Source organism: Vicia villosa, linkage group LG2, assembly GCF_029867415.1.
Source record: "Vicia villosa cultivar HV-30 ecotype Madison, WI linkage group LG2, Vvil1.0, whole genome shotgun sequence".
NCBI lineage: Eukaryota > Viridiplantae > Streptophyta > Magnoliopsida > Fabales > Fabaceae > Vicia > Vicia villosa.
In genome coordinates, this window is record NC_081181.1 from 149003847 (window position 1) to 149018783 (window position 14937).

The window sequence follows — 14937 nt, forward strand, 5'->3', positions numbered from 1 at the left end:
ATAAAAAAAATTGGTGTAAGATGAAGACTTTTTTTTATTGGGACAACTTCTTTACCCATCCTAAAAAGTTGGGTAGTGTATATTTCACTAATTACATTGTAACATTTAATTTCATCATATTTAATTTATTATTAAATAGCATACTTTTTTGGTTATTTTCAATACATTTTACTTTAAGGGTAACTCTACCCAACTTTTTATGATGGGTAGATAAGAATTCACATTTTTTATAGTTTTGACATTATTTTTTTTAATCATTTTTGTAAGTGTTTTTTTTTTTTTTAAAACGATAGAAAAAACATAGTATAATAGAGAACACAATGCGCAACAAGAAGAATAACAAAGATTGATTATAATTGTTATTCTTTACTTTCTCTTTGAAACAAGATTACAAGTGTTACAAGAATAACAAATAATTCTCTTACCATAAATTATGATTTGCAGTATGCAACGATGAGAGACTAGTATGTTATTTATAATAAACCTAACATACTAAACTAATGAATTTTTTTACAAATACTCATTACAAACTAACTTAGGGTACACAGTAACTTAAACAATTAAACATAACAAATGGGCCCAATTCGAAATACTAACAACCCTAGCTTTTCAACACCCACGTATTATAACACACTTCGACTACAGTATGTAAGTCTTCGACAACAGCATGCGAACAAGCTTCGACCTCATGCATATTCTCTGTCGAACCAGAAGCTACCCTTCGGCATAATAGAGTTCGATTCAATTCTCACAAATCTCCACCTTGGAACAAACTCTATAACATTAAAGAACAAACTAGTTTTCTTCATGCAGCTTTATCAACTGCATACAGTGGAAAAACTTGCAACTCGACAATGTCTTAGTAATCATATCAACAACATTATGATCTGTCGAAACCTTCAACACTTGAACTTCTCCACGCTTGATTACTCCTATGACGAAATGCAAGCTCACATCGATGTGCTTAGTTCGCTCATGATATGTTGAGTTCTTCGACAGGTGTATAGCACTTTGACTATCACATTTAACAGTGATACCTCGACCGTGAAGTTTCAGCTCATTCGCAAAGCCTTCAAGCCATAATACTTCTTTCACAACTTTAGTGAGGGCAATATATTTCGCTTCAGTGGTTGATAAAGAAAGAACCTTTTGAAGTGTTGCTTTCTAACTAATAGTTGTGTCAAACATAGTGAAAACATATCTAGAAATAGATTTTCTGAAATCCATACAACCTGCATAATTAGAGTCGACACATCCTTTAATTAATGCTTTATTATCTTCACCAAAAGCTCCACCATAAATTAGGATTCTATTCAGAGACCCATTTATGTACCTTAGAATTCACTTCAATGTTTTCCAGTGAGTCTTTCCAAGATTCGTCTTGTACCTGCTTACAAGACTCACTGCATATGTTATGTCAGGTCTAGTACAGACCATAGCATACATAAAAGAACCTATTATATTAGAATATGAAATTCTACTCATATAAGCTCTTTCAACATCAATACTGGGACACTGATCAATACTCATCTTGAATTGAGAGTTTGTCAGAGTCACAACAGGCTTCGAATTCGACATACCAAAATTTTCGAGAATCTTTCGTAGGTATGCCTCTTGAGATAAGCATATTTTCGACTGTTTTCTATCTCTTTGAATGTCAATCCCAAGAATCCAAGATGCAGCTCCCCAATCCTTCATATCAAACTCTTTATTGAGTTCAGCCTTCACCCTCATCACATCTTCAACATTGTTGCTTGCTATGAGAATATCATCTACATAAAGCAACAAAATAACAAATGAATTACCAGGTCGAAATCGGAAGTAAACACATTGGTCGAACTGGCTTCTAACGAAACATGCATGCCATGAAATTGTTGAATCTCCTATTCCACTATCGAGGAGGTTGTTTCAATCCATATAAAAATATTTTTAGCTTACACACAAAATCTTCCTTCCCCTTTTTGACATATCCTTTAGGTTTCCTTATCAGGATTGTTTCGTCTAGATCACCATACAAGAACGCAATATTCACATACATTTGTTCCAGTTCAAGGTTAATTGTGCCACCATGGCAAGCAACATTCGAATGGATCTATGCTTCACAAAAGAAGAAAACACATCATTGAAGTCGACACCTTCTTTTTGAGTGAAACCACTTACGACCAACCTTGCCTTGTATCTCTTCGATGCCACTCCTTTAATCTCTTCCTTAACTTTGAAAATCCATATACAAATGACTAACCTTGCTCTAGCAGGTTTCTCGATTGGTTCCCATGTGTGATTATCATGAAGAGATTTCATCTCATCATCCATGGCCTTCAGTCATTCAGTCTTATTTCGATTCCTCATAACTTCCTTATAGTCTCTAGGTTCTGCGTCTAGAACCTCGCTTGCAGATATTAAGGCATAAACTATAAGATTTGCATACCCAAGTCTCTGAGGTGGCTTGATGAATCTTCTCAACCTTTCTCTTGACAATAGGTAGTCTTCGACAATTTCCTCAACTTCCTTAGCATCTTCTGCTTCTTCTTTGACTTCATATGGGATATGCAATTCAGCATCAACATGTTCCACCTTAAGAGGAATATCTACATGTTCCAACTCTTCGTCAGATATTTCTGCAATTCAACCAACATCCTTAGTTTTCTTAAAGGCCATTTCAGCTTTATTGAAAAACTACATCTCGACAGGTGATACTCTTCTTGTGACCTGGCTCTAGGAACCATAGCCTATAAACTTTGACTCCTTCAGGGTATCCCATGAACATGCATTTCAGAGCTCTAGGTTCGACCTTGTCTTGCCTAATGTGAGCATAGGCTACGCATCCAAATACTCTCAATTTGTAGAGATCCGATGGATGTCCCGACCAAACTTCTTCAGGTGTCTTCATATGTAACGCAGTTAAAGGACATTTGTTTATCAGATATGTTGTTGTTGAAACAGACTCAGCCTTAAACACCTTCTTTAACCCAGCACTGGTCATCATGCATCTAACTCTCTCCAAAATAGTTCGATTAAACCTTTCAGCCAAACCATTTTGTTGTGGAGTACCTGCAGTAGTTATATGCCTTATAATACATGAGGCAGCACAAAAGTTATCGAACGCCTCATTGCAAAATTCAATACCATTATTGATTCTCAACCTCTTGACCTTTCTTCTAGTCTGATTTTCTACCAGAGTCTTCAAACTTTTGAAATTCCCAAAAGTTTCATCCTTCGTCTTCTGGATGAATACCCATAATTTTCTGGAATAATCATCTACTAATATTATGGATAGAAAATACCTTGCTTCTGAATATGATGGACACCTTGCAAGCCCCCAAAGATCAGCACGGATGTAATCAAGAGATCCATGTGCTCTTTGTTTACCTTTGTTGAACTTCATTATGCAAGATTTTCCAAGTACACATGGTTCACAAAACTTCAGCTTTTCGACTTTGTCTCCACCAAGAAGATTTTGTTTCCCTAATTCGACCAGACCCCTTTCACTGACATGTCCCAATCTCATGTGCCAAATTTTTGTCTTCGATGAAGGTTTCGTGGATGCAACATTTGTCGAACCACTTTCAACTTCAGCCTCAAGGGTATACAAGCCTTTTTTCTTCACGCCTCTCAAGACTTCCTTCGACCCCTTCATGACTCTTAGGATACTTTTCTCTCCTTGGAAAACATATCCTTTCTTGTCAAATTCACCAAGAGAAATCAAATTTCTCTTCATATCAGGAACATACGTGACTTTAGTCAACAACCTTATTGACTCGTCATGGTGCTTGAATCTCACAGATCCAACACCTACAATCTTGAAAGCTTTGTTGTTTCCTAGCAATACATATCCACCATCTTGATCACATAATTCCTCGAACGAGTCTTTGTTTGAAGTCATGTGCCAAGTGCAATCTGAATCAATAATCCATTCCTTACTCGAGTCAATGCTTGAAACCACAAGAACATTAGATGATTCAAAATCATCTTGAACAATGTTTGTGTTGCCTTAATTCCATTATCTTTCAGGCGTTCAGGGTACACCTTCCTAGCGTTCTGACCATCGAATACCAGATGCTTCATTACTGTAAGACTTCTGCTGACTTTTGCCCTTCTTCTTGTCGAACTTACCATCCTTTCGCGAGAATTTTCCCTTAATGGCCAAACCTTAACCACCCGTCGAAGGTTTATGCTCCTTTCGTTCATTCAAGTTCTTAGAATACAGGTCTGATTGAACTTCTTCGAAGGTCAGGGACTCCCTTCCATACAAGAGAGTTTCTTTGAAATGAGCATGTGACCTAGGCAAAACGCACAACATCGACAGCGCTTGATCTTCATCATCGATCTTCACATCAATGTTTTTAAGATCAAGAATTAGCTTGTTAAACATATCAAGCTGCTCAGCCAACACTTTGTCTTCAATTATCTTGAATGAATACAAAGCATGCTTCCTCTAAAGTTGATTTACCAGCAATTTGGTCATGTTCAAACTTTCAAGTTTCACCCATAACCCTGATGTCCTCGTCTTCTTGATAGTTGTCGAAGAACCTTATCACCAAGGCTCAATAGAATTGCATTTTGGGCTTTCTCGATCATGGCCGTCTTTTCTTTTTCCGTTAACGCAACGTCCATACTTTGAAATCGTTCACTTCGGTGAACTTTTTCAATTTCATACTTTGTTGAAGGCATCTTATCCACGCTCATCGCATCAATTTGTTGTGAAAACGATGCCAAGAACACAGTATAATAGGGAACACAATCGGAAGCGAGAAGAACAACAAGGATTGGTTATAACTGATATTCTTTACTTTCTCTTTGAAATAAGATTACAAGTATTACAAGAATAATAAATAACCCTCTCACCCTAAATTAGGATTTGCAGTATGCAATGATGAGAGACTAGTATGCTATTTATAATAAACCTAACATACTAAACTAATGAGCTTTTTCACAAATACCCATTACAAGCTAACTTAAACAATTTGACATAACAAACAGGCCCAATTCGAAATACTAACAACCCTAACATTTCAACACCCACATACCAGAACACGCTTTGATTACAGTATGTAAGTCTTCGACAACAGCATGCAAACAAGTTTCGACCTCATGCATATTCTCTGTCGAACTAGAAGCTACCCTTCGACATAATAGACTTCGATCCAATTCTCACAATTTTTCTTCTTTTATGCATGCGCTTTCGCGTGCACCGATCTTTATTTATTTGCTATTTTCTTTACAATTGATATCAGAGTTAAGGTTCTGATCAAAAGAGGAAAAACGAAAATCAAAGGTTCTAATCAAGGGAATAAGAAAAGAAGACAACAAATTGAAGAGTAATGATTTTATAAATGTAGTTAATCGTTATAATGATGTTAAACTCTTTGAAGATGAAGTTGATGACAAATTGAATAAAGTTGGACTTTGATTAAGGGGGATACGTGGGATAAAATAATATATTCATATAAGTTCCACATCGGGGAGTGGAAAGAAAAAAATAATTAGAATATTAATATAAATATAAATAGATAGTTTGAGTTTTCTTACAACAACAAAATGTAGCTTTGTGAGTGCAATTAAGTTTTGTTAGTTGTGTGTCATGTGAACAAAATGTAGCTTTGTGAGTGCAATTAAGTATTGTTCGTTGTGTGTCACGTAAGGTTTTAGAGACTGTTTCTAATTTTTCATTAAAAAAATTGTCATTAGAGTATTTTAGTTTTGCAATTTTTCTCTTTAAAAATTGTTAATGTAGTTGGTAGGGTTTGTAATTTTTTTGCCAAAGTAATTTTTTGGGGTTTCTTAGGATCTGGCCAACATGAGGTGTTGCTAAAAGTATCATGAATGAACGAATCTACTTTAAGATTTACATTCTTTTTATTGATGATCAAAGTCAACCGTGTAGCTCAACACTTGAGCTTAACTATATAGCTGAATTCATTTACTGGCTACACTTGTTAGCAAACATGGCATCCATAGAAAAGAAAGAAGTCTTAAGAATCTATAATATTGATCTGAAAGTGAAATATTACAAATGAGAAAAAGCTAGTGAAAAATATTAGTACAACAAAACCTTTATATAGGCTCGTCAATGAGTCACCAACTAAGAGTTAATCTATATCTCCTATATTTCTAATAACACTTCTAAGGTAGCAAAAGTTTATATAGTAGCTGAATTTATGTTATTCACATCATGGGTGCCTTTCAAATGATAATAAATTTCAAGCTATTTTTTTAACAACATCCATATATCACAGTAACTAGAAAGGAAATGTATGGAGAACTGAATATGTAATAATTCAATTTTCCAACCAATTTTTGATATTTTCATGAATCATTAGAGGCTTTCACCGATCGTCAAATGCATTTTGTCAAATGTCATCAAATAATTAACAAGTAGGCTATTAAAATATGATTAGTTAGCATGTCTTGTATGCAGAATTGAGTAATTCCATATGAGGACCATTGATCAAACACCTTGTATGCAGAATTGAGAAATCCCTAAATTATGAAATATGTTCCTCTATTTCTTATATCACTTTTAGATGCATCAGTATCCATGTTTATTGAATATCTTAAAACTCTAAGCATATTGTAACTTGCAGCTTTTTTAGTTCTTGCTATTGTAAACTATATCACAATTTACAATCATCATTTCAATGAAAGAAACAGCTGAAGTGTCTTTTATGGTTTTCATTGAATTTTCCAAAAAAAAATTGCTTTTAAAAAAGAATTCCATTATAAAATGACATTTTAGATGACATTACTCTTACACCTTATTTTCCATACTCGTGTCTCTCACTTACTATGGAACCAAATGAATTTATCTCCTTGCCTTCCTATGAAAGGGAAGTAATTTACCCCCAAAAAAATATGAAAGACCGATATAGAGTAAAATAATAAATAAGAATAGAAATAGCATGATACAAAATATAAAATACAAAAAGGTTAAAACATTCTTATCAATATACTACACAAAGCATTCTATTGACAGAATCATATGAAAACAAAGCTAAATACAAAGGTTACACAAATGAGATCAAGATCAACATCAAGAAACTAAAGTGTATCTTATAGATTCCATCTTTGTCACTTACAATTTTTTTATAAATCAGGAGACTCTTCATATTCATCAAGGCTCAAGAAGGATAGTGTACCAATCGGCAGAAGATTAAGTAAGAATTTCGTTCAAGCTTAAATGCTACTTCGAAATACCCGTATGCAAATAGTTTACAAATTCTCAGAGCTTTCACGGGATGATTTGTATATTCGGTATGCGGCTATGCACATTGTGAAATTACCTATTACAGTTAGTGCCGCTTGAAGTGCTACCAATACCTACATACAACTCATGAGAGAACAACTCATTCAATTCATCTGTAAAACATCTATTTCACATTCAAACAGATTTATATTGCAAGATGGAATTTGCACGGCGCAGAAGTTTGTTATTTGCATAGTATGCTTTTTCTCAGGTCATGATCATGGTTGGAGTTCCTTGGAGATGGTAAGAATTCAAATTAATGAAATAAATTTTGACATTATTTATAGCATCCACAATAACAAGAGGCGGAGAAGCATCCAAAGGCATAGTTTAAATGGTTGACAAATTCGTCCCATAAGGTCTAGAAGTTATTTCGAGTTTTGACGATGAAGCATTGCAAAATACATATATTGTAGAAATTATTTAGTCTAGATGCAGAGTTTACTGACTATTTCTGCTACAAATAAAACATGTTCAAACAATGTCGAGAGAAAATCGCTCAGGCACAGAACCTTCAGTAGCCATTCATTATGTTTTGTGACAATAAATTGTATACACTAGTTTACAAGAAGACTCATTTAAGCTTTAATTAAGAACGGTGCCGTCAATTAACAATTCTAGTAGTAAAGTAACATACACCTTCTATATGCAAATTCTAATTCAACTAACAGAAACTAACTGATATTGTTAGGTTGAACGCCATCATCAGGATTCAAATTCTGGTACTCACGGTTGTGTGGGTCAATATGTAATGATTATTACCACTTCTACTACTAATGAAAAAACAGATGCTCTATATAGAGGAAGCAAGAAAGGGCTTGTTACCTCAAGGGAATCGGAGTTATAAAAGAAATGCCATGTGCAAGCACAGAATGCTCCACCAAGTAGAGGTACCATACCCCAAGAAAGCCCCTTCCAGGCTTCATATCCAGATTTCTCTCCATATTGCCACACCAAAACCATAGCTATAATCCTATTTCAATAGAAAAAAAAAAAAAACAGCAATGAAGATTAAAATGGTAGATAGATAGATGGAATAGAAGAACGGGTAAATAAGATAAAGGTAAAGTGGTTGGTTACCATTCAACGACGCTGGAGACATGAACAGCCCAAGTAGGCAAAGAGAGAGCATTGGAAGGTTCATGAAGCTCGAGTTGCAGTGGAAGTTGAATATATGAAGAAGTGGTTTCAACAATGTTGAGGAAATGGGAGAGACCCGCTTTTGGCTTTAAGGTTCCAAATCGACAGCTACTGTGTAGTAGTTGTCTTGAATTAGACAGAAACGGGATTTTAGGAGTAGAAGAACATGGTTTTGATAAGTATACGGTAGTTGCTGCCATGGTTTTGATATTCCTTCTTGGCCTCTTGCTTTTTCAGCCCTCCACTTCAGATAACTGGTCTTCTGAGGGAACCATTTACAGCTGCAAGTATGGGGGCAAATACCCCCCTCTACAAGTGTTGCATCATTTTTATTTTTTATTTCTTATTTAATGTTTGTTTGTTTTATATTAATAGGTACATTTAATTAGGGGGTGGCAAAACGGACCCGGCCCGCGGGGAAAGCCCGTTTTACCCGCACTTTTTTGCGGGGCGGGGCGAGGTTTTAGGTCCGCTCCATTTAATGTGTCCGCCCCGCCCTGCCCCGTTTTTTTGAGGGCTTTTGCGGGCATGAGCTTTTTCATACAATTTTACTATTTTTAGGCCTAAAAGGTTCAATGCCCGCGGGCTTTCCCCGCCCCGCCCTCACTTTTTTGCGGGGCGGGGCAATGTTTTAGGCCCGCACTCTCAAATATGTCCGCCCCGCCCCGCACCATTTTTTCGCGGGCTTTTGCGGGGCGGGCCTAAACGGGGCGGGCATGCCCGTTTGCCACCCCTACATTTAATGTTTTACAATTTGTTTATGAAAAGATATTTGTAAAATTACTCAAAAAGTTACTATAACAATTGTCGGTTGTATTTAGGGGTGGGAATATGTCAGAGCGACTAACAGAGGTCTACGGTCTAACCTACACATGTTCAGGTTAAATCAATTTTTTTTTTCAAATAGAAAAGGCATAGGTTTTTTTAAAAGCCTATTTAACTAAAAAGGCTAGGTCACAAGCCATATAAAAAGTATTTTAAACTTAGTAGACTGACCTATTAAATTATATATGAATAATTTTATTATTATTATAATATTGTATTCATACTTTAAATTAAAATACAAAAATCAAGCTTAGTCATTTTGATGAACGGATGAAAATTAACTGCAAAAACTTTATGAACAATGTGATAAGTTGTTTTCTTAAGTTCTCTCAAACAAATAGGATCAAAAAATTTATGTTAATAAGTAAACTTGAATAAGTCAATACAAATAAGCATTTAATTTTTTTTGATCTTTTAATTTGTTTATCTTATTTAAACATTAGTTAAATTACTTATTTACAAATGTTCAAATAAAATAGGTTTTTATGTAGGCTCTTAGGCCAAGCAGACATTCGAAAAGGTCAGGCTTAGGCCTAAAAATAAGCCTTTGATAGGCCACAATTCAGACTTAGACTTTGAAATTTTTGACAGGTCAGGCTCAGGCTTGACAAAGCCTAACTCGACTCAGTCTATTCTCACCCTTAGTTGTATTGGTTTTTGATGTTTTTTTTATAATTAAGATAAGAGGAAGTATTAGAGATGATTTCTACCTATATTTTCTACTTTTTTATTTTAATTTCTAGACTATTGCAACATTAACCAACTAAGTGAGATATTTAATTTTGCTTGATAAATCTCGACCCATTCGACTTTTTTACTTCTTCATCTACGACTATCATTTTTCTTCGCTCGTATTTCTGTTCTCCTGTATGATTGGTTTGGCAGAGACTTCGAGGGTGAGATGATGAAATACAATATTAATGTGTATCCCTAGCATGTTTGAGGGGTTCTAGAATAATATATCTATGTTTTTTAGGAGCAGGGCAACGAGCTCTTTTTCTTCATTCTCTATCAAGGAGGTTCTCAACTTTGTGGTTTGAAAAATGTTAAGGCTGATCTCGACTTCTTTCGAATCTTTTGTGGGTAATAGTTTATATTTTGTGTAATTTTCTCTGGGTCCAGGTCTACGAAAGTTACAATGTGGAGGTTGGGTTGTCGATAATTGTTGCCCTACTTATCTTGAGGCTATCTTGGTAACACTTTCTAATTGTTTCCTGAGCACTCTCTCTCTCCCTTTCCAATGCCTATCCATCCATTAACAAAGGGTTACTCCCTCCCTTCCTTATTATAAGCAAAAATTAACTTTTTAGATTCATTGAATAAATGATGTATCTAGTTTATATATAGTCTAAATACATCATTTATTGAATGAATGTAAAAAGTCCATTTTTCTTATGAAAGAGAATGGAAGGTGTACTTCATAGTTAAATAGAGTATCGATAGGGTGGCCTCTAGGATGTCGAAGGTGAGGCGACCGATGATAATGTATGATGATGATGGAGCATCTACAATGAAGTACCTGAATTTTAATTTAGTGTTTATGTGCCATCTGAAAACGATTCTGATCGAGATGTAGTTTTTGACTTAAACATGTTTGCCCAATAATTTCACCCGGGAGCCTTTGAGTGGTTGTAAGTGTTATGAATCTAGAAATCACCTTTCAAAGGCATTCTAGTAGAATACATAGTTTGAGCTACCAAGATCTATTAGGATGCGTCTAACACCCTAATTAAATAATTGCATGTTTTATGACCATGGGGTCATCTTCATAGTACAATTTCCTTCTAGAAGGGGTGAAATGCATAAACGTCCACATGATTTCCCCAGAAGTTGATAGATTTGGGATAAGACCCTTAAACCTTTTCATCGCCCCCTTCTTTTACGTCAAGGCGGACAACTTTCATTTATCCGACCCTCCCCCTCCCGAAAAGTGAAGGGTTTCTATGATTGCAACATGGTTGTTGGGACCCATCATTTCGTCGTAGGAACCTATCCCCAGAAGTTTCTAAAGATCCCCACATATGTGATAGTTATTAATTATAGGAGTTAAAGCATTCTTCCTCAGAGTATCTTCTTCGACCCTAGATCTTCTGAAGAGGATGATATGTTGATCCTGTCTTTTTTCTTTCACCGATGACATACGAGAAAGGTTTTAAGCCGTCTCGACTCTTATCAATTTCTTTCAATGTCGAACTTCAACTAATATTTCAGAGTTCAACAACTTCTATTATTTTCTAGTAATAGCATTAAAAAAATTAAAATTAATAAATAAAAACCATTTGAAAAAACTATAACAAACTAGCCTTTAACCCTAAAAATTCGAATAAATTATAGATATTTGTCTTTACACACTTATTTGTATAGATTTTAGGATGGCCATATACAATATCAGTTCCCATCTTCATTTTAGCATACTTAATTGTATTCATCATTTAATATTTTAATCATACAAATTATTTTTTTGTTGTAAAAAAAAATTATAATAAATTGTGTGGGAAGAAAAATCATTTTTTTTCTAATTTAATTATGATAAAAAAATTATGTAATTCTTTGTTAAATTCCATCACAATGTATGGGAAAAACCAAGTTTACTATCTGCAATTTATCATATGTTCCTTTCTCACATGCCAAAACCTCCAACACAAACTTATCTTTAATCTAATTGAGATTTGAGTTATTTTCAATAATATGTGGTTGGATTGGAAGATTCTTAGCTACATTTATTCCATGCATTGGTTAGTCACTAATTCCATTGGTCTAACTAAGAATCCTCCAAAGACAAAAGTGATAACACCTTTGTTGTACAGAAGCTCATTAAGATACACAAGAGATGAACTAATTCATGTACCCCTGTATCAATATTTTCTTCAGCTGCCATGTTTTGACTTGTTCTTGATTTTCGACCAAATCAGAACAAGAGAAAAACCCATCAAAGACATAAGCGGAGACTGCAAGCAAAGTTATCAACTTAAATTACAATTACAATAAAATAAATCCGTTAAACAGCTCTACATGGAGTAACTTGTCACGCAAGTAACTTATCACAAACCAGTGCACAAGTACGTGACGATTATACAACTTACAGAAATTGCAGAAGGCATGCCAACAACTGGATCTTCAAAGAATTTATTTGCAAGAGCCAGGGCAAGGAGGCTACTTTGCATTCCTGCCGTTGTTAGACAAATGAATTTGTTCAATAAAGTAATATATACTACTAGAAGCATCCGATGAATGACAAAAGGAATAAAAATTGTACCTGTCTCGAAGGAAATTGTTCTCTGCAGTGGCTTCGCATCAGGAGAATCACGAAAGACAAATCCGCTAAGAATATAACCGGCTACAAAAGATGACACATGAAAAGCAACAGCGAGCAAAAAGATGGCAAAACCAAAGGGGGATTTAACAGAGTCGATGTTAAGAGCAAGTGGTGCTCCTGCAGAGAGAGCCGCTACCAATACTGATAGTGGAGGCAAGAACGGTCGAATAGCATTACAAATATGAGGAAAGAATCTGAAAAAAAATACTATTATGAGAGGCAACACCCTTTAAGAAAATACTAATGTTAACAAATTTATCTGAGATATGTAGAATTTACCGATTTAGAAATAAACCCAGTGTAATAGGAACAAGCACAACCTGTGTAATGCTAAACACCATTCCTTTTACATCTATAGGCAGTTTCTTCCCGATGAGTAACAATAGTAAGAGTGGTGTGACAAAAACCGCAGAAATAGTTGACAGCGATGTCATAACTATGCTTAATGGTGCCATTTTCGGATCGGATAGGAAAGTAGCGTAACTTGAGAGCTGCGCTCCACTAACACAAGACAGCAATACAATTCCTGCGCCTGAGGAACACGTATTGAGTTTAAGGAAGAAGTTTAGAGTCCAAATCCTAAAAACTAACATAACTACGAACTTAGTAACACTTGCTAATCAAAAAAAGGATCGTCCTCACCTATTGCTGTCGGTAGACCAAATACGTTTACTGAAATTATGCAAAGAAGATATCCAAGAAGAGGCTTCACTACGAATTGACCAAAATAAGCAGTGAAAAGTTCTGCTGGCCTGTTAAATGCTTCAAGGAAATCCTTTTCACTTGAATTAACTCCAACTGCAAACATCAAAAATCCTAATGCAGGAGCATAGTATCTGCAAGTAAATACATAAGTAAATCATATACAAGTCTTGTTCATGTGATAAAATATGAAATTAATCGTAAAATAACTCTTGAATCGACAGACCTGCTGGTAAACCACGTAAAAGAACGCGGGGAGATTAGAGCTAGAAGTGTACTTGAAAAGACTACGTAAGGTAGAAGTGAATTCGCTTGCTTTAGAATCTCCAAAATGGACATCGTTTTTTGCTTCATTATCTAATGATAGAAACATAATAACCGAAAAGAAAGATGTCCTGTGTTATCTTTGTTTTACAATTTTCATGCAAATTTTATAAAACTAAACTTGATCATACTGCCTGGTTCACATATATGTCCATCCCGGTGACAAAAACTTGTATTTATTTTTTATGGTAGAAAATAAGTTATTTTTGTTTGAATAGAAAATACCTGAGGGATTGGATCGGGAAGCAAGGAATCCGAAGAGTACTGCGATGCACATTTGAGAGATAGCTTGGAACTCCTGTATTCTGAAGCAAATAAACAAACGCATGCATAAAAGAATTTATTATTCTTTGCTGATAGTAAACTTGGAAGAAAAGAAATGGTTATAAACACAACGAGAGTACTACGTAGGAAGTGTGAACCCAAGCGAGTCGAGAATTTAGAAGAAACATTGGTCGCACATGACAAGTATATCGGAGGTTTCCTAACTTGGAAGAGTGAATGATGTAAGTAACTAACATTAGTTACATTATGCAACTGATTCATTCTGCATGAAATTGCTGAATACATGTTTTGTAGCAGCGTTTATATTCGACTTGACCAGCTAAAGTGAGGAACTGCTTTGCATTTAGGTGGATTATATAAATTCCACTGAAAACTGTTGACCAATTATTGTTCGTTTGTTTGTTTCTTTCATTGGAAAAAACATGATTGAGAATGTTTAATGGATACTTTTTCTATTTGAGAAAATAACAACAATGATATGATATGGACTTCATTATGCACTGATAAGAGAGTGTTACGTGAGAGTTAGTGGGAATGGACTAGTGGATATGAATTATATATTGGATCCCCTCATCAACATAGATTAATTATTTTAATTGATTTTGATGGATTCTATCCATTGAAAGACAAGTTCTGAGAATAACATGGTTTTCAAGTTCATCAAGAAATTAAGGACTTGGATTCGGGATTTCATGTTTGAAGGATAGTTTTTTTTTTTTATAAAAAAAATGTCTATTTATAAGTATCAATATTCTGTTTTCACGAGTATATTTATATTGTATAACATACGTGATAAACTAGATGGTAAGTACATGGCAATCTTTAAAAGATAAAAACTTTAACGGATATATATATTTTGCGGATAACAATTTTTGTTTAAGATTAAAATGCTACATAATGTAGTTCTATAGGTCTCGTGTGTATGAGATAATTCTTATGATGCTCCAGTTGGATTTTAGAATTTAGTCGAGGTAAAATTGTAAAGACTCGCATGAGCAGCAGTGAACAAAAGTTGTATCAAGAAAAAATTTAGAGAAAAAGTGAACTCTCATTTTTCATTAGCTTCGTATGTACATTGATCTATTGATATGAAAAAAGAAAA

The 14937-nt window shown here is 34.8% G+C and overlaps 2 protein-coding genes across 2 annotated transcripts; both read right to left on the bottom strand.

The window, feature by feature from the left end:
* Positions 1-6912: 6912 nt before the first annotated feature.
* Positions 6913-8685, bottom strand: LOC131652412 (uncharacterized). Its single transcript, XM_058922261.1, has 3 exons — positions 8324-8685; positions 8069-8216; positions 6913-7317 (listed from the first exon to the last, which is right to left on the bottom strand). Exons 1-3 carry the CDS (start codon positions 8581-8583, stop codon positions 7210-7212), a joined length of 516 nt encoding a protein of 171 aa, XP_058778244.1. The 5' UTR covers positions 8584-8685; the 3' UTR covers positions 6913-7209.
* A 3094-nt stretch (positions 8686-11779) lies between these two features.
* Positions 11780-14275, bottom strand: LOC131652410 (probable sodium/metabolite cotransporter BASS5, chloroplastic). Its single transcript, XM_058922258.1, has 8 exons — positions 13958-14275; positions 13776-13855; positions 13453-13583; positions 13167-13360; positions 12804-13056; positions 12465-12718; positions 12292-12374; positions 11780-12156 (listed from the first exon to the last, which is right to left on the bottom strand). The coding sequence occupies exons 1-8, from the start codon at positions 14118-14120 to the stop codon at positions 12076-12078; spliced, it is 1239 nt and encodes a 412-aa protein (XP_058778241.1). The 5' UTR covers positions 14121-14275; the 3' UTR covers positions 11780-12075.
* Positions 14276-14937: the final 662 nt, after the last annotated feature.